This window comes from Geotrypetes seraphini, chromosome 15, assembly GCF_902459505.1.
Source record: "Geotrypetes seraphini chromosome 15, aGeoSer1.1, whole genome shotgun sequence".
NCBI classification, from domain to species: Eukaryota; Metazoa; Chordata; class Amphibia; order Gymnophiona; family Dermophiidae; genus Geotrypetes; species Geotrypetes seraphini.
The window spans coordinates 49,857,372-49,883,741 of record NC_047098.1 but is presented as its reverse complement, the minus strand read 5'-3'; the positions used below and the strand labels follow the sequence as shown (position 1 = coordinate 49,883,741).

The 26,370-nt window shown below is 39.5% G+C and overlaps 1 protein-coding gene across 4 annotated transcripts in view; it reads left to right on the top strand.

Annotated features, from left to right (window-relative positions):
* Positions 1–26,370, top strand: part of ACACA (acetyl-CoA carboxylase alpha) — a 434,156-nt gene that overhangs the window by 391,898 nt on the left and 15,888 nt on the right. For all 4 annotated transcript variants that reach the window (XM_033921833.1, XM_033921832.1, XM_033921836.1 and 1 more), the window contains one exon: positions 8,937–9,091. In XM_033921833.1, the coding sequence (XP_033777724.1) occupies positions 8,937–9,091 (155 nt within the window). The remainder of the gene's footprint in view (positions 1–8,936; positions 9,092–26,370) is intronic.

Sequence of the window (26,370 nt, the reverse complement as noted above, 5' to 3'; positions counted from 1 at the left end):
ACGTCCAAGTTCTGTCTAGACAGTGTTGTTAAACTTTCGGTTATAGTCTAGGACGGCCCACTCAAATCCTGCCCTCACCACTCCTCCTAAAATACCCATTTTAGCTGTGGGCGTACCGCAGCACTGTGAAGGCCTAAGTCATTTTTAGATACGTCTAAAACCCGGTTCGATTTAGGCCAATTTTTAGACATATTTCCGTTTTGATTATGAGCACCCTAGTATACAGTATGTTGAATTAAAATAAAAACTTGTAAATATGGTAAATTGTAGCCTGTTAACTGTATATGATGTATGTCAACCTGTAACTCGTCCTCAGCTCTTTGGAGAGAGCGAGATAGAAGACAATTTAAATAAATAAATAAATATATTTTGTGCCAGGATTTTCTTGGCCTAAGTTAGGTGCCTTTGACAGGGCGTCTACCAAGTTAAGTGTGAGCCCACTAGGGACAGAGAAAGTACTTGGCATACTCGCATGTGTACAGCACTGCGTATGTCTAGTAGCGCTATAGAAATGATGAGTAGTGTTAGTAGTCGGTGCCTACCATCCAATTAAATGTAAACGTAAGCTGCAAGTTGTTAGTTATCAATTATCGGTGCTGAGTAAGCTGTTTAAATAATTAAGTTAGGTGCTTAGGTTGGCTAGGCGCGCCGATCTAGGTGCCTAACTTTAGGTGTCATTTATAAAATGTGGACCTGAGTACATATTCTATCATGACAATTCCAATAGAGAATACTAGAAGTTCTTTATCTGCCTTCATTTTTCTCGCTTTCTAATCTGCATGCATAGCTCATAGGCTGTGGCGTAGTGTGGGGGGTGCACTCCACCCTGGGTGTAGTCTTCCTCCTCCTCCCCACCACCCCACCCTGATCCTCTCCTTGCCGTGCACCTGCACCTGCAATTTTTTTTTTTACTTCCCCAGCGCAAGGTTGCTGCCCGCGTCTGCATCAGTGCCCTCTCTGACATCACTTCTGGGACCCGCACCTAGGGAGTGACGTCAAAGGGCGAGTCAATACCGACGTGGGCATGCTGCTCATGCTGGAGAAATTAAAAAGGTGAAGAGAGGGGGGAGGGGTGCCACCACCCTGGGCACCGCTCACCCTTACTACGCCACTGCTCATAGATCCACTCCTGACCTGCCCATTCCCCTCCCACAGCCATGCTCTTCTAGAGGGGGGGGGGGGGTGATAGAAAATGAGCACACACCTTTTAGAATAGCTTCTAAAATTTAGCTGCAAATTCAACTGTAACTGGGCACGCTATATGTAATGTCTAAGAAATCAGCGCACTAACCATTAGGCTACTCCATTAGGATGAGCGTGTGCATGATGGATGGCCCTTCTTTAGTGTCAAAACAATTTTATTGAATAAATGCCATACAAGATGACAAAAGCTGAAAACAAACAAGAACAATCTTCCCCAACCCCCCCCCCCCCCCGACAGCCCCCTCCCCCAACAACAAGCTACAAAAAGAAAGAAAGAAAGAAGGGCCCGCAGGACAGTCACAACCAACAACTAGAAAATGGCCCGGGAATCTGGACTCTGATAACCCCCAGGCCTCACAAACTGCATGCCACCCCCCCCCCCCGGTATGCTCCCTTAGCCTAAAGTAACCCCTCCCAACCCTCCGGTTCCCCCCCACCAACATCCACTTCTAGAAGAGAGAGAAAATCAAAATCAAAAACACCCACAGACCACCAAACACCAACAACAAACCCGAGGAGCTACGAACAGCGCAACTCATTCAAGAGCAGACGGATGGCCCTTCTTTAGAAACTAGTCCGTGTGTAACTCACCCAGTCCCAGCAACCAATAAGAACATTTCCTTTGCGTGACTGTTCCCATCTAAACAAGATTTGTGTGCCTTTAACAGCGGGCCATTTGGGGTAGATGGCTTACGTGGATACTTTGGTGCCCTGGTAACTTCCAGAGAAATAAAAGGAGAAGAAATAACTAACACAATTATTACCCCCCTTATAGGAGAAACAGGACAGAAATTAAAACTTTTTGACCTGAAAACTGTCTGGCTTCCATTCAGTTTTTCTTTTTTTAAAATATATTTATTATTTTCACATATACACTTCCAATACTAACAATAAACACACATTATTACAACTATGTCTATTATAAAAATAGCAGGCTAGAATAAAATAAAATTAAACATAGAATAAAATAAATTTTTCATAAGCTGCAAATATCCATTTCAGATGTGAGGGAGTTAGGAGAGATTCTCATTTGAATTTTTACAAAAACCATCCAGTTTTTCTTAAGTAACTAAACTATGTAAATTACCCACTCCCAAAACTATCCCCTGCAAGAGTCCCATCCACAAAACCTTCAACTGCCCCACCATCCTGCAAATTGAATGTACCCTCAAGAGCTCCCATTAAATCCTCCAGCACACACCAAGCAGGCATGCATATGAAGAAGGGCTGGAAAGAATTGCAAGAGCCTTGTTTTATCAATTTGTCCATAAGTAAAAGAATCTGACTCCCCGAGAAGAAATCCAATCTGTGGGTATGTGGTTACCATCAAAATTTGGATTTCTTTGTAGAGGGATGTGGGGGAGTAGCTGTAGCGGCTGAGCTCAAAAGAACCATCTAGCAAGGTGTTTAATTGTGAAGGGGGCTTACAGGATCGATTGCAGGCTTAGCTTTACAATAGTTCAATGAATGCAGAATCCCGGGAGCTGACAAGCGATCAATGCAAGGATAATCACTCCTGATCCCCCTCCTCATTCTTCCCTTCTTTATTTCAGAAGAACAGGGTTCAGAAGTCAGAAATCTTTATAGATGTCGCTTTTAAATTAAGCAGAAAATAGACATTGACACATTTGTTAATCTGGCCTCGATTGTTACACAAGCTGGTGGTGTCGCTTCTGCATGCTGGGAGAGCACATGACGGGCTTGTGTTAGTCCTGCCTGGCACCCTGTCTTTAGCTTTATTTTTACTAAGACACCTGCCATCTCCTCTTGTGGTAATGCAGCACAGCAGTTAAAGAGGGCAACTTTCTCAGTGTCCCTTTGAGCTGCCATGCAGGGCAACGTTTTTACTGTTTCAGAATCTATTTGCCATTTTGCTACCAAAGAAAACTGGTTTGTTCCAATGCCCACTTCCCCTGGTGCATGTATTTGGGAGTTAACTCCTCTATACCTACAGACCATTAAATCTATTAAGATGGTAAAACAGTGAGACAAAGCAATCGCCAAATCCAGAAAGCTGCTTGACAGCGTAGAGAGAGGCATAACCAGCAAAAAACAGAAGTGTTAATTCCCCTGTACAAGTCATTAGCGAGGCCCCACTTAGAGACTGTTTTCAGTTTAGGAGGCCATATTTCACTAAGGTCCTAAATATTTGATGCAGTTTAGAGGAAGGCAACAAAAAATGATATGAGGTTTGTGCCAAAGATGTATGAGAAGACAATCTGAATTTGCAGGGGAACAGCCTAGAACGCAGTTGTACCACTTTTTTCCAGACTTAAAGAGAAGTAAGAACATTCTGCTCTAGCCCCTCCCTTCCAAACAGCCTACAACAAGGGTGTCAAATGTCGGTCCTCGAGGGCTGCAATCCAGTCGGGTTTTCAGGATTTCCCCAATGAATATGCATGAGATCTATTTACATGCACTGCTTTCATTGTATGCTAATAGAGTTCATGCATATTCATTGGGGAAATCCTGAAAACCTGACTCGATTGCGGCCCTCAAGAACTGACATTTGACACCCCTGGCCTATAGGCAAGAGGAGAGCAGAGAACAGCTTCTGTTATCCCTAATCCATCTTCTCCTCTCCTGGCCTACCCAATCCTTTCCTGGCTATACAGTCAGTGGCATAGTAAGTGTAGCGTGTGTGTGTGTGGGTGGGGGGGTCAGCCCCGGGAGCCATCTTGGTGGAAGTGGCCGCTCCTGTCCTCTTCTCCGCCCCCACTCCCCTGCGCACGTGCCCTCCTTACCTTCCCCCATACCTCTTTAACGTTCCCGGCGATAGCAGCAACCCAAACTGCTACTCGTGCCAGCGTTGGCTCTTCCTCTGACGTCACTTTCGGGCCTGCGTCTAGGAAGTGGCATCAGAGGAAGAGCCGATGTTGGCGTGAGCAGCAGGTTGGTGTTCCTGCTCGTGCCGGGAACGTTAGCGGTACAGGGGAAGGGAATGGGTGTGCATGCGTGCTCAGCAGGAAAGAGAGGGTAAGGAGCAGATGGAAGGGGGGGGGAGCGGAAGAGGGGCACCAGCACCCCAGGCGTCTCTTACCCTCGCTACTGTCTACAGTTCCATTTCCTTTTTATCTGGAAAGCCTTTTGCATACGTATTCCATAGTGAGCTCATCCCAGAACTTTGAGACACAGCAATCCAGTCGGGTTTTCAAGATATCCATGCAAATATTCATTGTGGGTGTTCTGAAACTCTAACTGGCTGGGTGTGATGAAAACGAAGAGTAAGGCATTACAGGTTTTGATGAACTCTGCCTCTAGATTCATTATGGAGCCAATCTTGAAGCAGCTGCATTGGCTTCCCATACAGCAAAGAGTATGATATAAAGTGTTAACGATAATACATCAGGTTTTCTATCATAAAGCCCCTGGCTGTTTTCAAGATTTGTTGAAGCTGTACTGCCCAGGAAGACCTGAAAGTGGTATGAGACTATTAATGGAAAGAGAGGACTGTGGTACTTACAAGGGTTAGGAATTCGATGTTCTGTGTAGCAGGGGTGACATTTTGGAATGCACTGACTGGCCAGTTGCGTTTATGTAAGACCAGAGATATTTTTAAAAATCTTTCGAAGACACGGTTATTTGTTGATGCCTTTATGTGAGTGAAACAGGCATAATATGTAGGGTAGGAAGCAGGACAGCTTTCTTATTGGAGATGTGATGTAGTTTTTAATCATTTTGTATTTTGATTTTAAACTGCCTAGACTTTTTAGATGGCATATACATTTTTTAAAATAAATAAATATGATACAGACATTTAAATACTTGAAAGATAACTAATATATAAACCTATTTTTTTCAGAGACAGGGAAGCAGTAGAATCAGGCCACAAATTGAGTTTGCAAGGGGGAAGACTTAGGAGTAATAAATCAGAAAAGGAAATATTCTTTCACAGGAAGGGTTATTGATGGCTGGAATACCCTCCCGCAGGAGGTGGTGGGAATAAAGACAGTGTCAGAATTCAAAAACATGTTGGATAATCACAGAGGATGCCTATATAGAAAGAATCAAAATAAAATTAAATGATTTTCAAAATTTTGCATAGAGCAGCAGGTACCCTTGAAGACCTATGTGAGACATCAATTCAGTCTGCTCAGCGTCTGCCATCATTTACTCAGATGTTACTTTTTTTCTCCAAAGATTCTATATAGTGTCTAGATGAGTCCACTGTTCTTGATTTTATATTGCATATGTTGACATCTGAAAAAAGACCTGTTTGATCTTTATAATTCACGTGATGGATAACTCTTACCATACCATACAGTTTCTGATATCCTACAAATTTCAGCAAGGATTAAATATGATCAACAGTTGATAGGATTAAAGAGAGATGCATTTAACATTTTTCTGAAGTGGTAATGTGATTCTAGTTGACTTAGGCACAGTGACGGATTATTCCAAACTTTGGGGCCTTAAAATTCGAAAGTAGATTTATGTAACTTTTTCCGGCGAAAGTGTAATGGAGAAGGAAAGGTCAACTTAAAACATAGGAACTCGTAATTGTGATTTTAGAGACTAGTCCATTGGAGTTTTCTCCGTATATCGCTTTATTACAGTCTGCCGAGAAGCCAGTAGAAGCAAAGCTCTGGAAGGTATTTAGATCGGGCAGAAATGTGTCTAGAGTATAGAAAATGAAGATGAGACCATTTAGACAAGGGATTCTCCAGAGAGATAATAAAAACCTGCTCTAGAGAGTCTGAACAAGGTAGGCAAGTGAAAACCAGAACATAAATAAGATTCAAATTCCTATGACAGCTTAAACCAGAGCTATGGAGTCCATACCCAATTTGAGGCTTACAAGTGAATTAAAAATGGGCACAAGAAGGAGGAGTTTTCAGAAGGTGCATACATCTATATAAGAGCACCATTAGATCCAAAAGGGACAATAAAAACGAGGATTTCTTGAATAGGAGAAGTGATGCAAATTTTGGTAACTTAAAAAGGGAAAAGATAGAGATAATGTCTCCTTATAAATCTAGTGAGAGCTCATTTGGAATACTATTTACAAATCTGGAACCCACGCCTTCAAAAAGAAATAAAGAGAATGGAGTCTGCCTACATGGTGGCTGCTAAAATGGTCAGTGGTGTTTGTCAAAAAGTCTATGGGGACAGATTTAAAAATCAATATATTCATATATACTCTGGAAGAAAGGCAAGAGAAGGGAAGTATGATTAAAATATTGAAATACTTCTGTGACATAAATGCACAGGAGGTGAGTCTCAATTGAAAGGAAGCTCTAGAATGAGGGGGCATAGGATGAGAGTGAAAGGGGACAGACTCGGGAGTAATCTAAGCAAATACTTCTTTATGGAACAGCTTCCCAGTGGAGGTGGTAGAGAGGAGGACTGTTTCTGAATTCAAGAAGGCATGGGCAAACACTGAGGATCTCTAAGATAAAGGAAGGGATTGTAGAGCTTGCTAGTGGATATTTTCGTAGATGGGCAGACTGGATAAGAGGCATATAGAGCCAGATTCTATAAACAGCGCCTAAATTGGCAGCCATCTACAAAACCAGCGCCAGACACGTGTTAGTCATGCTTAGGTGCTGTTTAAAGAACTGTAGCTAATGACGCCTACCACAAAACTTAGATGTCAAGTTTCAAGTTTATTCAAATTTGATACCTATTGCTCATTAAATGTCTAAGGGCTCCTTTTATGAAGCCATGTTAGCGGTTTAACGCGCGTAATAGCGCACGCTAAAAAGTCGCATGCGATAAAGCCGCTAACGCGGCTTCGTAAAAGGAGCCCTGAGTGGTTTATAATAAAAGTTAAAAAATAAGCATTAAAATAAAACTACAGGGTAAACAAAAAAACAAGAAATATAAGGGAAGAGGGGAAGAAATACAATATACTAATAGTAGGAGAATACATGGGAAAACACAAGTGGGTAAAGGAGTAAGACTTTAAAATGATCTGCTCTTAACTAATTTGGGGTTAAGATAATTCCTTTCATAATGTAGGGTGGCGAAAGAAGCCACATATTCTCATATATCATAAGCATCTTTGAATAAAAAGGTTTTGAGGTTAGATTTAAACCTTCATGACGAAGGTAAGAAGGCATGGCATTCCATAATGTAGGAGCTGTTACTGAAAAGATAGCTTTATGAGTAGTCTCGTAAATAATATGGTGAAGTGATGGAACTTGTAAGAAGATTTTCATGACTGCAATGGACGCCAGGGTTTTGCCGGCCCACATTGCAGATGCCAAAGTTCTTTTGAGAATCGCCTCTAGCGGCGCCTACTTTGACCTTAGGCCCTGTTAAGACAGCTTCGTGTAGATGTGATTTCAACACCTACTTTTTAATACATTTTTAATTATTTTATTAATGGCGAGGCCAATTACTGTTCTGATTAAAGCCAATTAAAACAATTAGGTTAGGCAGCAGTAGGGCACCTATCATCACCCAACTTACAGTGTCATTTACAGAATCAGGCTCTAAATGTGCCCAGAGTTAGATGCTGTTAAAATCCACGCTCAGTGCCAATTCTATAAAAGTCACTTAGCGCTAAGCAGCCTTTTTAGAATAGTATTTTGCACGGATTACCGTGCCCAGTTTTGGGCACAAGGACTTAGATCTGCTGAAACGTGATGTAAATGCTCATGCCCAATTTAGTTGAGCATGTAAATGGCCCTACTCTATAGTGCACCCAAATTTTGAGAACACCCCGATCCACCCATGTCCCTTCCGTGGCAGCACCCCCTTTTGAGTTGCGCACACAGCAATTTATGCATTCAGGTTATAGAATAACACAGACAGATCCAGGTGTAAGTCTTAATTAATGCCAATTAACATCAATAATTGATTATTAACAGCTCATTAACTAATTAGTTTACATGCAGATCTAGGATGCATGCCCAGATTTGGGCCACCTTAATAGAATTCAGGTTTTATCTGCATTCTGTTTCTGTGTAAAATTGCATTCTATCAAGGAATTTGTTTCATTACACACAGTGTGAGCAAGGTATTTTTTTTGATGACTAGTTCTCTGAAGGAAAGTTTTTAAATTTTGAAGCAGAAAGTGCAAACTTATCTCTGGAAAGTATTCTGATGAAAATCTTTAAATAAAAAAAAAAAAAGAGGTGAGGAGGGTAGTTTAAGTGTTGGAGTGTGTGTGAGAGAGTGTTCCTCAGTGATAGTTACATGGAAGAATTGTATATATTCAGTCTATAGCAGATTGACTTATTGCAGTTTGTAATACAGCTATTTTTCATATTTCTGTAATATATAGCATTGTTTGAAGCTGTTCTGCTTGATCTGTTTTAGTTATGCTGTGGGCTATAGTGATATCGGTAATGCTGCGAGGTGGGGGAATAGGGAGAGGGTGGTTTATAGTATAAAATTGGATGACCTTAGATGTACACTGTAGGTTTTGGGTGTTTTTTTTGCTGTTTACTGCACTATCAATAAAAATTGTTGAAACCCCAAAAAACAAAATTATAGGATAGGTTGAGGCAATTCATTCATCTTACCAAGTGCAACTTTTTTGTTAGCAGTTGTCCGAACTCAGCTTCTTATTAAGTGTTGTTCTGTAAATTTAGTCACAAAAATAAAAGGTTCCATACGAAGGAATCAACTGCAGCTTGTTTTGACAGCCGTTATTTCAAGATATTATGTAAGATGTGAGAAACGGGCATGACGTGAAGGAAACTGTCCAGAGAGGCAGGGCTGTTACACTGCTATGTCTTCCAAAGCTGGCTTTTTTTTTGACAGATAGCTGTGTGTCATTACAGGCACCCCGGAGCTCAGCCCAGCAGAGCGGAAGGAACTGGAGACCAAGCTGAAGGAGCGAGAGGAATTCTTAATTCCCATTTACCATCAGGTGGCCGTGCAGTTTGCTGACTTGCATGATACGCCAGGCAGAATGCAGGAGAAAGGTGTTATCACTGTAAGTAGGACTGGATCGCATGCACAAGAACAGCAAGAGAGGGTTTATACAATACAGACATACAAGGGTGTGTATATGGGTTTAGGGAAAAGTACATTTGAGTTAGATCTACAATGGAGATCCTGAGAAAAATACAGACCTCTTTGGTAAGTGGTGTTGACCTATAAGGGATAATTCTGTAACACTGATGCTAACATTTGTACACAGAAAAGAACATAAGAATTGCCAAACTGGGACAGACCAGAGGTCCATCATGCCCAGTATCCTATTTCAAACAGTGGCCAACCCAGGCCTCAATACCTAGCTAGATCCCAAGTAGCAAATCAGATTATATACTGCTTATCCTAGGAATAAACAGTGGATATCCCCAAGCCATCTCAATAATGGCCTATGGATTTCTCTTTTAGGAAATTATCCAAACTTTTTAAAACCCCGCTGAGCTAACTGATTTCACCACATTCTCTAGCAACGAATTCCAGAGTTTAATTACACGTTGTGTGAAGAAACATTTTCTCCAATTTGTTTTAAATCTACCACTTAGTAGCTTCATCGCATGCCACCAAGTCCTAGTATTAGCAAAATGGTATATTCACAATTAAATAATTAGCATAATGGTATATATTTTTTATTTTTATTTATTTATTTATTCATTCATTCAATTTTCTATATCATTCTTCCAGGGGAGCTCAGTATGGTTTACATGAATTTATTCAGGTACTCAAGCAGTTTTCCCTGTCTGTCCTGGTGGGCTCGCAGTCTATCTAAATAATTAGCATACTGGTATATACACGTGTATGTGTGCACATGCAGGCATAAATGCCAGAAATTCCAATTGCATGCATATTTACAGAATAGTGTTTGTTCTACATAGTGCGCATTGTATAGATAGGCATACACATGAGTAAAGTCTGGGCGGGACTTGCATATCTCCAGAATTTAGACATGCTTTTGAGCCTAAATTAGAGGTGTGCATCACCTGTTAAGCTAGTACTCGATAAAGGAAAGTAGGCACCCTCTAGGTACCTATATATAAGTGATCTTACCTCATGATGTCATAAGTGAATTACCTCATGATGTCATAAGTGGCTATATCATCTCTACTACTACTGCTAATCATTTCTATTGCGCTACTAGACATGTGTAGTACTGTACACATTACATGCTTATACCTGTCCCTAGTGGGCTTACAAAGCACAGTTACTTACCATAATAGGTATTATCCGAGGACAGCAGGCAGATATTCTCACGTATGGGTGATGTCATCCACAGAGCCCAGTACAGCCAGTATGAAAAGTGAACTATCACTTTAAGTTTTAAGAAACTTTGCAATTGCCTTCCCACCCGATGTAGGCTTGTGGTACCTCAGTTCGGTAAGCAAGCTAAGAAGCCAACCCGGGGAGGTGGGAGGGATGTGAGAATATCTGCCCGCTGTCCCCAGATAACTGTACTTTATCATAGGACAAGCAGGCGGCATATTCTCACAGGTGGAACTCGCTAGCTTAATAAAATGGGATGAAGGAAGAGTTGGCCATTAAGAAGAAAATTAATTCTGTAATACTGTTTGGCCAAAATGCCCATCTTGTCTGGAATATGATTCTAGACAGTAGTGAGATGTGAATGAGTGAATTGGGACCAAGTAGCCGCTTTGCAAATATCATCAATAGGAGTAGAACGTAAGAAAGCTACTGATGCTGCCATAGCTCAGACTTTGTGTGCTGTAACACATCCCTCAAGGTACAGCCCAGCCTGAGCATAGCAAAAGGAAATACAAGCTGCTAACCATGAGGAGATAGTTCTTTTGGTAACAGGCTTGCCCAATCTGTTAGGATCAAAGGAGACGAACAGTTGAGATGATGTCCTGTAGGGCTTAGTCCTTTGTATGTAGTAAGCCAAGGTACGTTTACAGTCCAAAGTGTGTAGAGCTGTTTTTCCTGGATCAGCCTGAGGCTTTAGAAAGAAAACTGGCAATACAGTGGATTGATTGATATGAAATTCTGTGACTACTTTCGGGAGGAATGTAGGATGGGTGCGGAGAACCACCTTGTCATGATGAAAAACTAAATGGTGGATCTGTCACCAAGGCCTGGAGCTCACTCACTCGACAAGCAGAAATGGAAGAAATTAAGAAGACTACTTTTCAAGTGAGATACTTGAGATAAGTAGAAGCCATTGGTTCAAAAGGTGACTTCATAAGAGTTGCCAGAACCACATTAAGATCCCAGACAACTAGAGGTGGTTTAAGCAGAGGTTTGGAATTGAAAAGTCCCTTCCCAAACCTAGAAACAAGAGGATGAGAGGCCAGAGATTTATTGTTGACAGGAATGTGAAAAGTACTTGATAGCACTGAGGTGAACCCTGACTGAAGTAGTTTTTAGCCCAGAATTGGAAAGATGAAGTAAATAATCCAATACTGATGACAGAGTGGAAGATGTATCCACTTCTGTTTATAACATTGCTGAGTAGAAGACTTTCTAGAAGTTACGCTGAGAGGTACCAAGCTGTAAGATGCAATGATGTTAGGTTGGGATGTAATCGAAACCCTTGACTGAGTGAGCAGAGATGGAAAAATTTTTAAGGGAATTGGATCCTTGGCACTCAGCTGTAGTAGAAGGGAGGGAATACCAAGGTTCTCTGGGCTACGAGGAGCAATCAGGATCATGGTGGCTGACCCTTCCTTGAGTTTGACTAATGTCTTGAGAATGAGAGGGATTGGAGGGAATGCATAAAGGAACTTGTCTGACCAATCCAGAAGAAATGCATCCGCTTCTAGACGTTGAAGAACCAGTATTGAGGCAATTTGCCTGGAACAGTATTAAGGCAATTTATGATTGTGGGGCGAGGCAAACCGCTCTACTTGAGGAGTTCTCCAAAGTGAGAAAATGTGGCGTACCTCTCTGGAATTGAAAGTCCACTCATGTGGACAAAGAAATCTGCTGAGTTTGTTGACCAGTGTGTTCTGAGGCCCTTGCACATAGACCGTTTTGAGAAATATGTTGCGAGCAATCGCCCAGTTCAAATGTATTCAGCCTCTTGATAAAGAAGGAGAGAGCCCGTCCGTCCTTGCTTGTTGATGTAATACATCGGTACTTGATTGTCCGTGTGAATTAGGAGGACTTGGTTGGATAGGATTCTCTGAAATGTGTGAAGAGCATATTGAATTACTCTGAGTTCCAATAGATTGATATGGAAAGTTTTCTCTTCAACAGACCAATGGCCCTGAATGCAAAGACCACCCAGGTGAACCCTCAAGCATACATGGACATGCCTATCTCCTGGAGAGATTGGTTGGTTCCATCATTCACAGAAGAGACTGATGAAGGGTCAAAGTAAGTGAAATCCTCTTAGAGAAGGGGTCGAGAGCCTGAGACCATTGAGAAGCTAGGGTCCATTGAACTGGTCTGAGGTGAAGTCTCACCAGAGGGGTAAAATAAACTATTGATGCCATGTATCCCAAAAGACACATCATCTGCCTGGCTGAAATGGTTTTTAGATGAGAAACTTGATTGCAAAGATGCAGCAAAGTGTCCTGTCTCTGTTGAAGGAAAGCCCGTAGCTGAACATTGTCGAGAAGGGCTCCTATAAATTGCAGTCTTTGAGAAAGTTGGAGTTGAGACTTTGGAAAGTTGACTTCAAACCCTAGTTGCTGAAGAAACATTGTCAGCTGGGTGGCAGAACGTACTTCCTTAGGCGGGATAGCTTTTATTATTATATCGTCCAGATACAGAAATACTTGTAATCCATGAAGTTAAAGATTTGCTGCTGCCACTACGAGGCTTTTGGTAAAGACTCCTGGAGAAGACACTATGCCAAATGGCAGAACTTTGTATTGAAAGTGTTGATGAGCTACTTGAATTCCGAAATCGTAGGAACTTTCTGTGAATAGGATGTATGGATATGTGTGTGTGTAAACCTCTTTGAGGTCTAGAGAGCATAGCCAGTCGTTTCAATTTAGAATGGGATATAAGGTTCCTAGAAATAGCATGCAAAACTTTTCTTTGCCTAGATATTTGTTCAGGTTGTAGAGGTCGAGTATGGGACCAAGACCTTCTGTCTTTTTTGGAATTAGGAAATAGCTGGAGTAGAACCCCTGATTTTTCTGAGAAGTAACTTCTTCTGCTGCATTTAGTTGAAGCAACGCTTCAATTTCCCAAAGAAGGGACATCTGTTGTGAATTGAAAGAGGACTCTCTTGGAGGGTGATTTGGAGGTATTGATTCGAAATGAAAAGAATAACCCTCCGTGATGACTCTGATGACCCAAGCATCTGTTGTTATGAAAGCTCAACGTTGATGGTATAATTGCAGTTGACTTCCAATAGGTTGTGGAAGAGGTTGAGTAGGTGGAATATTGGCCATGCTCTTTAGAAGCACGTCAAAAAGACTGTGCTGACTTTTGAGGGGCTGATGTGTAAGACTTTTGAGACCATTGTTGTTTCTGCCTCTTCTGTGGTGGTGGTTTAGCAGCAGAGGAAGATACAGGCAGTGGCGTACCAAGGGGGGGGGGGAGAGGTCCGCCCCGGGTGCAAGCCATGAGGGGGGTGCTCCCGGCCTTGGAGTCATGGCCCGGAAACTTCCCTTCTCATGGCCCGACCCCAAGGTTTTTGCCTCCCTTTACCCGATTCCTGTACAAAGCAACCTTCAGAAAGGATCGCGGGTACTTCAGCGATCCTTGCAGGTTGCCATAGGCCTCCTGAGTTGTTGTCCCTCTGCCGCGGTCCCGCCCCTCCTCTGATTCAATGGTTGTCGGCAGAGATAAAGGGTGGAGCCTTGATAAAGCGATTCTTGCGAAACATGTTCAGCAGAGATAAGGGGTGGAGCCTTGATAAAGCGATTCTCGCGAAACATGTTGGCTTTGACATTCCCAACGGCATTGACATCTCTAGCCTAAGCTAAGTATTAACTTAAAACATGAAAGAATAGAGTAAAAAGAAAAATTAAACTATTAAACTCTTGAATAGAGTAAAAGCAAATAACAAACCCAGTGACGAGCTGGCACGTAAAGCTTAGAACTATGAGACGTTTGAGTTCTGAGTGGTGGCATTGAGGGCTTGATAATACTGAAAAGGTTGCTAGTCTAGCTGGAGTACGAAGATTCTGGCTTGATTGTGGGTTGAATGGTTTAGCACCTTTAAGAAATTCATAGTGCACATATTTGCTTTATAAAGTTTATAAGCATTGCTGGCCTACCCGGTGAAGTGTTCCTAGTGGTGGTGGTGGTGGTGGCAGCCTGTCAATGTGTTGAGAGGAAGAGGTGGTCTGGGAAATTCTGCTGAGCAAACTCCGGGCCTATTTCCACCCCCCAGTTAGTCCACTCCACTCAACTGGTTCACACACTGAGTGGGTCTTTGGGTGTTGTGCCTGGGAAGTTGTTTTGGGATCTTTTCCAGTAATTTGTCAGTATCTCCTTGTGGTCCAAGGAAGGAAACTTTGTTAACATTGACCTTCAGAATATGTTTGTAACAGTGCTGCTTGTGTGACTTTAGGCTATGTAGTGATCGAAAGAAAAAACCAGACCTTTGCACATTTTTGCACTATATGGTGGGTGTATGAGGAGATTCACATTTCCTGCACAGCTAAGTCCGGGTGAAGTTACCTTGTTCTGTATTTGACATCTAGCAAGGTCTCTGTTTGGAAGGAAAGATCTAAGCTTAAAAATGAAGTGGCCAGAAGTTATGGTAAAAGCAGATAGCGTAGCTGGTTTTAAGAAAGGTTTGGACAAATTCCTGGAGGAAAAGTCCATAGGCTGTTAATAAGACATGGGGGAAGCATCTGCTTGCCCTGGATCGGTAGCATGGAATGTTGCTACTCTTTGGGTTTTGACCAGGTACTAGTGACCTGGATTGGCTACCATGAGAATGGGCTACTGGGCATGATGGACTTCAATGGGAAACCAAGGTGGCAAGGGGGCCCCTTCTGGTGAGTCAGACAGGTCGTGACCTGTTTGGGCCGCCGCAAGAGCGGACTGCTAGGCAGGATGGACCTATGGTCTGACCCGGCGGAGGCACTGCTTATGTTCTTATGTTATGTTTTCATCTGTAGGGGCCTTTGTTTTCACTTCTTATTTTAATGTATTTTTTTTCTGGGAACTTATCAGTGTTTTTTATAATGGGAACAAAAATGGAAGAGAATTAATGTGTGTGGAATGGGGGGGGGTTGTAACTAATTTCTTCAGCTAAATAAGTTCACTTTGGTGTTCAGATGCCAGGCCATTAAAAATGGATATACTAACAGTATAGGATCCCTAGAATAGAGGTTCCCAAACTTTTTAATGTCTCCTTTTTTTTACCTATCTTCCTCTTTCTTTCACCCCTCCCAGTATCCACTTTCCTCACATGTTCTTAAGATAAGCCATGCTATGTCAAGCCAAGTTCCTTGGGCAGTCCGCATCATAAGTAGCTGGCAAATACCAAAGAGTAGATCATATTTTTCACAGTTGATCTGAAACAATGTGATGGCTTTTACTGGTCTTTTCATTCAGCCATCTCTGTTCTGTTCTCCATACTCTCTCTCTTGTTTGTTCTCCTCTGCTTGGGCTATCGGTCCCAATCGTAACTCTTTAAACTCTTACCCCACTGGTTCAAATTGCCACCTTTCCAATCTTATTTCTATTCCTCCTCTCTTTCTTATGTTCCTTGTGAAAAGTCTTTTGTCTCCAACAAGTTTGCCTACATTCATCTTTCTCTCTCATACTTACCAACTCCCTGAGCAATGAACTACTCCTACTAAAAAGACAATGCAGACAAATAGAAAGAAAATGGAGGAAAATAAGTCAAGATTCCACAACCATGATAAAACAACAACAAACCCTAAGACTGGTCTACTCACTGAAGAAATTCGACCACATCACAGAGGCATACCACGACTCACATTGGCTCCCAATACAAGCGAGAATACACTTCAAATTTTCCTGCTTACTATTTAAAGCAATAAATGGAGACAGCCCAGCCTATTGGAACAATCGACTAGTTCAATCCACCTCAACCAGACATAGGAGAACCCACACACCCTCCAACCAAAAACGTCAAAAGAAAAAAACTGTACGACAACCTCCTAGCCACTCGAGCTGCAACACTCGACCCCCAACTCTACAACCTATTGACCTCGACCACAGACTACAAAACCTTCAAAAAAGAAATAAAAACCCTTCTATTCAAAAAACACACAAAACCGAACTAACACAATCAGAAATGTCCGAAGCATCACTTGCAACTACACCATATGAACTTCTAATATTATGACAATTCAGACATAATTTATGTTATGTTATGTTTGGAATAATGGTTACATATATGAGGTTCAATAAAAGAAAATTTTCACTGCCTGTTTCTATTCTGACCATGGTTATTACAAAAAATATTTTTTTACATGGGGGGGTGTCAAAAAATGATGGACCCCGGGTGCCACATACCCTAGGTACGCCACTGGACACAGGGTATTGTCTCTTGTATGAGTAGGGCATTGATCTTGGAACTGCTTTAGCTGGCTGCAATTTAGTTTTCACCTTATTGAGCGAACTCCAACTCTGCTCGTGTTGAGTGAGCTTCTGGGTAGCTGCTTCTACCAGATCCCCAAAAAGCTCTTCCCCTAGACATGGAATATTTGCTAGACGATCTTGAAGGTTAATATCCATGTCCGAAATACATAGTAAAGCTAGGCATCTCATAGCCATAGGTACCGACTCCACCACTCCAAAATGTCTCATAGCCATCTACTTTACCACTCCAAAATGTCTGCTAATCTAGTGTCAATATCCAAAAAAAACACCCTCTAAGGCTCAGGACTACATATATTGTATGAAAAGGAGAAAAGACCTCAGTGTCCAATAGAGGCTCTCAAACAAGCTACCCACATAGACAAGCTAATCTCAAAAATGATTTGAGACCAGCAGACACATCCTTGGTCAAAAAACTCCCAGATAAGTAAAATACATGAAGGCACAATATTTAAATCTCTTTCAAAAAATCAGTCTATTACAATTTGAATCTTTTCAATATAGTCACTTATCTGAAAAAGCTGTCTTCTCAATAATCATAGTCGTAGTACATCCTTTCTTGTTTATATATATTTTTGCTAATCTAGTGTGACATCAAACATCTAATTTATTTCATCTGGAGGGGCGTGGCTTGGACACGCAAACAAATAGTCGGGTGATAGATGGGCTCCGTGTCAAACAAGCTCTTATTTCAAAATAAAAAGCTCCAATACCGATATTTTGTTAAAAAAAGCTGTGGATCGTAAGAAAATGGCATCGGGTAAACAAAATAAAAACGATGCAGGAGCCGGAGGATCGGGTACAAGCAGTAATAAACGATCAAAGCCGGAACCAGGGACACCTTCAAAAGTTCCGTTGCCTTCGGAAGGAGATCAAGATATGATGGCAGAAATAAAACAGATCAAAGATATTGTACTGGAAATCAAAAAACAACTTCAAAAAGCAATTGATGATGTAGCCACGCTCACAAAAAGAGTTGATCTAATTGACAATAAAATAACTCATTTAGAAGAAAAATCGGAAGAGGTGCATACTGAAGTCATGCAAAATAAAAAAGCCTGGAAAGAGATGGAAATAATGAAGAGAGATCTGGAAGATTGTTTGAATAGAGAAAAAATAAATAATTTAAGGATCATTGGGATGCCAGAAGGAGTGGAAAAAAATGATCCCATTACTTTCCTAGAGCAATTTCTTCCAAAAATACTGCTTTTAAAATCCAAAGTGCCTCTTGAAATCGAAAGAGCGCACAGAATACCGGGACAAAAAACAACCACACAAAAAGGTCCAAGAACTTTTATTTTTAAACTATTACGATATCAACATGTTGTTGAAAAATGTCAGCTGGCTAAAGAAAACAAAAATCTAAGATGTCAGGATACACGTATACATATTGTACCAGATTTCGCCAGAGAAACTGCCCTCAAAAGAAAACAATTACTTGATTTAAGACCTCAACTACGAGCACTAGGGGCTAGATATGGACTTCTCTACCCAGCGGTTATGAAAGTAACTTTGGGAAATAAAACACAGAACTTTACCGATTATAAAAAATTAGCAGAATATCTTGAACAATGTGAACAACCAATGACTTCTTAAATGGAAAATTGGGAATATTTCAAAATTTCGTTAAGACTGATTTAATATCAAATACTTTTCACTTTGATTTATTTCATTCTAAGTTAATTTTTATTACAAAAGAATTCTGAAAAATATATAAAAGTGAATACACCGTTTCGAATGCTGGAATTTTTAACTTACTTTAAAAATTAACGATGATTACTATCACAAGCATGGAACGGACTCGGCGTGCTTGCGAACACGTCAATGGCTGAATGACGTGGAGGGAAGATGAAGCGTTGACTTGCCTTGAAGAGTCTGTATGTATGCAAGACTGGAGGGTGGACTGAGACGGCCTTTTGGAAGATATCCCCTCAGCGCCATTGCTTCTCTGCTCTCAAAGGGAAATTAAAAAAAAAATTTTAAAAAAGTGCGCTAGGAGTATTGTAATCGCTGAGTCAATGATAAAAATCTGCGCGAAGACAGGAAGTCTTTCTCCTTAACAAATGATCGCACCGGAAATGAAGAAGATTGGTTGCTTCCACGTTTACGTCTACGGAGGGTGAGAAGGGAGCTCGAGAAGGAAGTTGAAAATAAGGCGTTCATGTTATTAGAAGAAAATGGACGTAAAGACTCTTATATATAAGAACATATATAGAATAAAATAAACGGTTTTATAGGGAAAACTAATATTTTATTTTTAAAGAAATATATTAGTTGAGTGATTTAGGAAGTATATTTAACCCATTTTCTTATAGATATAGTTTTTAACAAGATAAAAGGGAAGGGTCAATTGATATATCTCTCTAAGGTTCTGTATGACTGATTTGGAAATACAAGTAAGTATGATAGTAGAAATGAGTTATAAAAATTTTTTATTTATGTTTTATTTTTAAATATTTCTTATTTTAGAATTTTAGAATTTTTGGAGAAATGGTTTTTATGAATGGAATTGAAAATGCATGTGAAGATTGATTTAAGTTAATTAAAAGATTCTTCTATTTATGGAATATATATAGAGTGATTGATTTAAGAATATGAGTATATATGATTGTGAAAATGAATGGAAAAGAAAGCAAAGATATAGAAATTTTAAATTCTATTAGCAATATGTTATGTTATATTATTAATATGAAGTAATAATTACAAAATTATAATTTTTTAGCTTGTGATGGAGTGATGTCAGACCTGATCTAATTTGCGTTTCCAAGTGTTCGTATATGTATGGGGTGGGGAGGGAGGGAATTAAACTTTAAGGGTTTGGGTAAAGTAGGCAATTCTTTGAATTATCTTATATGTGGGAAAATGGAGTTCATAAAGAATATTGAAGATGGGGTTGTTGTATTACAAATTATATTAGTGCATAATGGATCTTAAGATAATATCTTTAAACGTTAATGGTCTCAATCACCCGATTAAAAGAAAAAAGGCATTATTATTTTTAAAAAGACAAAACGCTGATATATGCTGCATACAAGAGACCCATCTGTCAAATAATGAATCTATAAAGCTAAAAGGTGATTGGGTCAAACAGTATTATTTTTCTTCGGCAATAGGGAAAAAAGCTGGTGTTGATATATTAATAAATAAAAAATGTTCTGCTTCATTTAAATTTAAGGCAGCTGATCCTCTTGGAAGGTGGGTATATGTGGAAATGGACGTGGGAAATACCACCATGAAGCTCTTCAATATATATGCCCCTAATTCGAATCAGAATGAATTTTTTAAAACTCTGCAACAAATGATTCTTCCACTGGCTACTTCAAATCTAATAGTAGCAGGGGATTTCAATGCTGTTATGGATCCACTGATAGATAAAAGTCCGAGAAGATTTATAAAATCGTTAGGCCTTGATAATTTGGTACAATCTTGTGATTTAAAAGATATTTGGCGTATACTTCATTTTGATGGTCGGGAATTTTCATTTTGCTCCCAGGTTCATAATTTTTTTTCTAGAATAGATTACATTTTTGTTTCTAATCAATTAGTACATCAAGCCACACAGGCTGTCATTGATCCAATTATATTATCTGATCATGCTGGAGTGTGGATTGAAATTAAAATAATAAATCAGAATGGAAATAGACCTATATGGAGATTAAATAATACATTGCTTGCAGATAATGACTTTTGTGAAAATCTTCTGGAAAAAATGAAAGATTATTTTCAAATTAATGATACAGAAGGAATTTCAGTAGAGACTTTATGGGATGTTTTTAAAGCATACATTAGAGGACAAATTATTTCTTATTCAGCTTTGCAAATAAAAAAGGAAAAAAAGCAATTTACAGATTTGGAAAAAGTGGTAAAGTCTCTAGAATCAAAATTAATTGAAAAATGGGATTATTTGCCACAACAAGAACTCTTAAAAGCTAAAGGTAAATATAATGAAATTTCTTCAAAAATAATTAGAAAAGATTTATTTGTAAAGCAAGCTTTGAATTATGGAAATTTGAATAAGGTGGGAAGAATGCTGGCAAATTATCTTAAAGCAAAAAAAAGAAAAACAAAAATAATTGCCATTAAAAATGAGAATGGTGAAATGTTGTCCCAAATTGATCCCATTATAAAACAGTTTTTAAAATTTTATAAAGAGGGGGGGGCGCTGGCGAGCCCGATGAGCTAGGGAGCTGACCGCGTGAGCTCCGTTCACTCAGGCTCGATAAACAATCGATTAGACTTCATTAATCAATTTTTCAAAGCGCGTTTCACTCCCGCGGGTGCCTAAATGTCAGCCGGTAAGCCCCACAAGCGCAAAAGCGCTGAACCATCAACGCCGACTAAGGCAGATGCCAGCAAGCCTGACGACGCGGCTGCCGTGGCTACGGCGGCCATTTTGAGTGAACTTCGCTCAATAAAAGAATTGCTCTTAGAAACCAAACAAGATGTTGGAGATCTGAAGACGGATTTTATTGCTTTAAAAGAAGAGCTAGCAGCGTTACAAACTTCAACTACGCTACTAGAAACTAGAACAACAGCAGCTGAATCGGCTATAAAATCGCTGACCAAGCAAAAAAACCACGTGGCAACGCTGGAACAAGCGCTGGAAAATGCTGACAATCGTGCGAGAAGGACCAGCTTTCGACTTCTAGGCCTCCCGGAGGGTCGGGAGACTTGTGACCTAGTGGAATTCTTGGCAGCACTGTTACCTCAACTTCTAAAGATGAACGACGAGCTCAAGTTGGATTTTGACTGTGCCTTCAGATTACCTCAGCCCAATGTCTTTCACAAAAAATATCCCAGACCTATTTTGGTTACCTTGCTGAGGCATCAACAAGTACTAAAAATAATGCAGCAGGCTAAATTGCACTCTCCCATAACATTTGAAGGAAACAAAATCTTATTCGTCCCAGATTTAGCCAAGGAAACTGCGAAGAAGAGGAAGCTGCTGCTCTCATACAGACCTCAGCTGAAAAACCTTGGTGCTAAGTTTGGTATGTTATACCCGGCTCGGTTAAGAGTTACTTATAATAACTCTACCAAAGATTATCTTAACCCTGCTGAACTCGCTGATTTTATTGAGCAAGTAAAACCCACTGCTATTGATAAAACTTAATAGTATTGGAATTAATGTGCTGTTTGTTCACATATCTTACTGTATATTTACAGTGCTCAGGTCACAATAAGTTACTGATTAATGTTTTACCACCAAATCTCCATTTTATCTTTATGATAATGAAGTCAATGTTTTTATATGTTGCCTGACCCGACGGAGCCTGCTGTTTTGGCTTCCTTCTTATCAGCTTTCTAACCCATAGTGTTTCTACCACTGTTAGTTACAGTTTTATATGTCATTTCAGTTGCTGATGATTCTGGTCGTGCAGTTCTCACTTCAATCTTATATTTCAGGTATTATATTACCAATAGATGGTTTATTGAATCTCTGTCATCTATAATATTTTGTATTGACTCAAGATATAACTGTATTGATATATTTCAATGTCTTTAACATGCTTTTCCTTAAATGTGAAAGGATTTCACAATCAGGTGAAAAGACAGAAATTGCTCCGCTACACTGAACAGCACACCTTACTGACACTGAGGCTCTAAAAATAGCCCCCAAATGGGCGTATGCTCCCTTGTTTTCTCCCGCAAGTGGCAGGAAGAATGGTGTTATTACTTTAATAAGAAAACGACCTGACTTCAACATAATTTCCTCCTTCCATGATATGGAGGGCAGATGGGTACGTGTCACACTAGAAATAGGGAAATTTGTCATACACGCATACAATATCTATGCTCCTAATTTGGATTGTCCTGCCTATTTCGAAGCTTTGGCTAATGACATCAGCACTGTCGCTTCTCAACCAATACTTATAGGGGGTGATTTTAATCTGATTTTGAATCCGGATAAAGATAGGAAATCTAGGACCCCATAAAGGAAGTCCAGAGCTTGGTATTGCCTGCAAGATCTCTTATACCAGTTGAAATTAATAGATCCCTGGAGGCTGCAACACCAAAAAGATGAATCATATACTTTCTTTTCTCCTCCTCATGCCTCCTACTCAAGAATTGATTTCTTTTTGATAAGTTATTCCTTACTTCATAAAGTGGATACGACAGATATTCAACCAATCACTGTCTCAGATCATTCCTCCATTACACTGGTATTGAAGGATATTACTATGCCGACAACCACTGGTATTTGGAGATTTAATTCCTCGTTGCTGCAAGATCCTTCTTTCAAAGAGCATGTCAATATACATATCAATGAATATTTCACCAATAACAAAGTTGAAGAGACCTGCTGGCAGATCAGTGGGATGCATTTAAATCATTCATTAGAGGAATAATCATCTCATTTGCTGCTAGGAAAAAAGCTGAACGACGTAGACAACTAAAAGAGATGGAATCCTGTATATCATCTATGGAATCTGCATATATAGCCGACCCTTCTAACATCACTCTTCAAATTGCTTTGAATAAAAAACGGTATGAATATAACCTTATTTTGAGTACTGCTGCTGCTTCCGAGGTCCTTCTTCAAGCATCACATTACTACGCTACATCTAATAAAGCGGGTCATCAACTGGCACAATATTTGAAATTGAAGATGGAAAAAACATCTATACCAGCCATTAAAACACCCAATGATGTACTTGTAATGTCAGACAAGGAAATTTGTCAGCAATTCTATTCCTTTTACAATGACCTTTACAAATCTGAAGATCCGGCATTACAGGATATGGACGTATACCTCAATAATCTCACTGGACCTAAGTTAGATGATTGTGATAATGAAATATTAACCTCGCCGTTAGACCTGTCTCATCTCAAAGAGACTCTAAACTCCATGGCCAAAAATAAAGCACCAGGGCCAGATGGTTTAACAGTGGAGTTCTACATGGCCTTTCAAGACATATTGTTGCCATTTTTGTTAGACTACTTGAACTATCTAACAGAACGAGGTATGGCAATGGGATCATTTACGGAAGCTTTAATTATTGTGTTACCAAAGCCTGATAAAGATCCTGTATATGTTTCAAACTACAGACCTCTGTCGCTGATAAATATTGATGCCAAGCTCTATGCAAAACTCCTGGCTACTAGACTGCAGCTGGTCTTGCCGAAATTAATTCATCATGATCAAAATGGGTTTTTGAAAGGACGTCTAGCCAGTGATAACTCCCGCTTGTTCTCACATATTATATCACTTACTTCAGGTTCACCTTTACCATATGTCACAATAGCCTTGGATGCAGAAAAGGCCTTCGATAGGGTGGAATGGTCATTTTTATTTAAGGTGTTAACCTGGTTTGGATTTCAGGAATCATTTCTTCAAATGATTAAAGTTTTGTACTCATACCCATCTACCAGACTTCGCATTAATAATGTTCTATCAGCGCCTTTTAAACCATCGAGAGGTACGAGACAGGGTTGTCCACTGTCACCTTTATTGTTCAATTTAGCTTTGGAACCTTTACTAATTGATATTAGAGCTAATACCTCTATTACTGGATTTCAACTAGCGGGCGTACATTTTAAATTGACTGCATATGCAGACGACATTCAAATTTACACTCATTTGGACTCTATACCAGCTGTTCTGAAAACTATAGCTGCATACTCCTTGGTCTCTGGTTATAAACTTAATTCAACTAAATCTGAAGTTATGCCACTTTCTGGTCTGCTATGTGGTGAAGAAGTAAGGTCTCTGGGACTGAAATATGCTCCTACTAAACTGAAATATTTGGGAATTTATTTCGGAGTCTCAATGGATGAAACTAAGGACTTTAACATTTCCTATATAATGGACATCATCAACAACACCACCTCTAGATGGTCACCCTTGAAACTGTCGTGGTGGGGCCGTCTAGATTCCATCAAAATGGTTTTGGCACCAAAAATTACATATATACTATCTATGATACCGTTTTTGTTTCCTCCTGCAGCATACAAGAAATTTGAGACTGCACTGGCCAAATTCTTATGGAAAGCAAAAACGCCCCGCATTGCTTTAAAGAAATTGAAATGCACTAAAGAAAATGGAGGGGTTAACTTCCCTAGCTTATACGAATATCATTTAGCCTTCTTATGTAGACGATCTTCAATGTGTGGACTTTGCAACGCTTGTCAAGTTTTATGAACTGGAACAAACCCATCACTACAAGTGGCTTCAATTAAAACACTGCTTATCGTCTTATCTTAAGAAGTTTAAGCTAACTACTGATTTACCTACTTTAATGCAATGGGCTGCAACTATTAACTCTGCAACTGGACAGGCGTCGGCCTGGTACAAATTATTACATAAAAATATATATACTCCACCTACGGTGTTATATGACATATGGGCTCATGATATTTCAGTTCCAACAGAACAGTTTAATTGGAATGAAATTTGGCTCACATCATTTAAGGCCCTAAAATCAACCGCCATTTGGCATACTATACTATTTTTATATCACAGAGCCTATTGGTCACCTTTAAAACTCTCTAAGATTGATCCTACTATCTCTAATAAATGTTGGTCTTGCATGGCCGCTGTAGGTACACTAGACCACATGATCTATACATGTACTCAATTGGTGCCGTTCTGGACAGACGTATGGTCTATCATTAGTAAGATTTTGCATTTTAGTGAGGATTTATCACTTGCTATTGTCATTTATGGTGCTAGTGCCTTGAAAAACTGTCAACCAGATAAATATGAAGCTAGATTGCTTAAATGTTTGATTCTTATAGCAATCAAAACCATTCTATCCAGTTGGAAGGACTTCTCTGTGTTGCATTGTAATTCTTGGTGGAATACTGTGTGTCTCTTTTCCAAATATGAGTCGTTAGCTGCGGATAAGACTAATTCTAAGTACACCTACAACAAAGTGTGGAGTCCTGTTTTGACATATTGTAAATCATAATACTTTACTTTATAGATGCCAGAGTGGTTACTGTGTAATTAGTATAATTCAATGATTACATCTTGGGTCTTTATTTCTCTTCAATATCATTCCCATGCACGTCTTATTGTTCAATGTCTGTTTTACTGCAATGCATATTTGTAGTTATCTGTTTTTGTACTGTTTACAAAATTCAATAAAACTGATTGAACTTAAAAATTTTTTATAAAGATTTGTATTCTTCTGAGCCTTATTTTGAAAAAGAAAAGGATGGTTTAGATTTTTTAAAGTTAATAGAGGGACCAAAGATTCCTGAACATATAAAACGAAGTTTAGAGGAGCCAATATCCTTAAAAGAGTTAGATACAGCTTTGAAATCCCTTAGAGTTGGATCCGCTCCAGGTGGAGATGGTTATACAGTGGAGTTTTATAAATCATTTCAAAACATCATAATGCCCTATTTATTAAAATTGTATCAGACACAACTAAATAAAGGTTGTATTACAGGTACTATGGCTGAATCAATAACTATAGTTTTACCTAAGCCAAATAAAGATCCCACTTTGGTTTCAAATTATAGACCTATTTCTTTAATAAATGTAGATGGAAAAATTTTAACTAAGGCATTAGCATTAAGATTGGCTAAAGGTCTCCCTTTCATTATTTGTTGATACTTGGAAAACTATAAGGTATATAAGTAACCTAACTCCTATTCCAATAACTAAATCAACAACTCAAACAATATGGCTCAATCCAAAGATCAAAGTTGGCGGTTTTAAAATTATCTGGAAACATTGGATGATCGCTGGAATTCGGATTTTAGAGGATGTAATGAATAAAGGTAAACTGCTTGAATTTTCACAATTGCAAAATAAATTTGGTTTAAATAAATCACAAT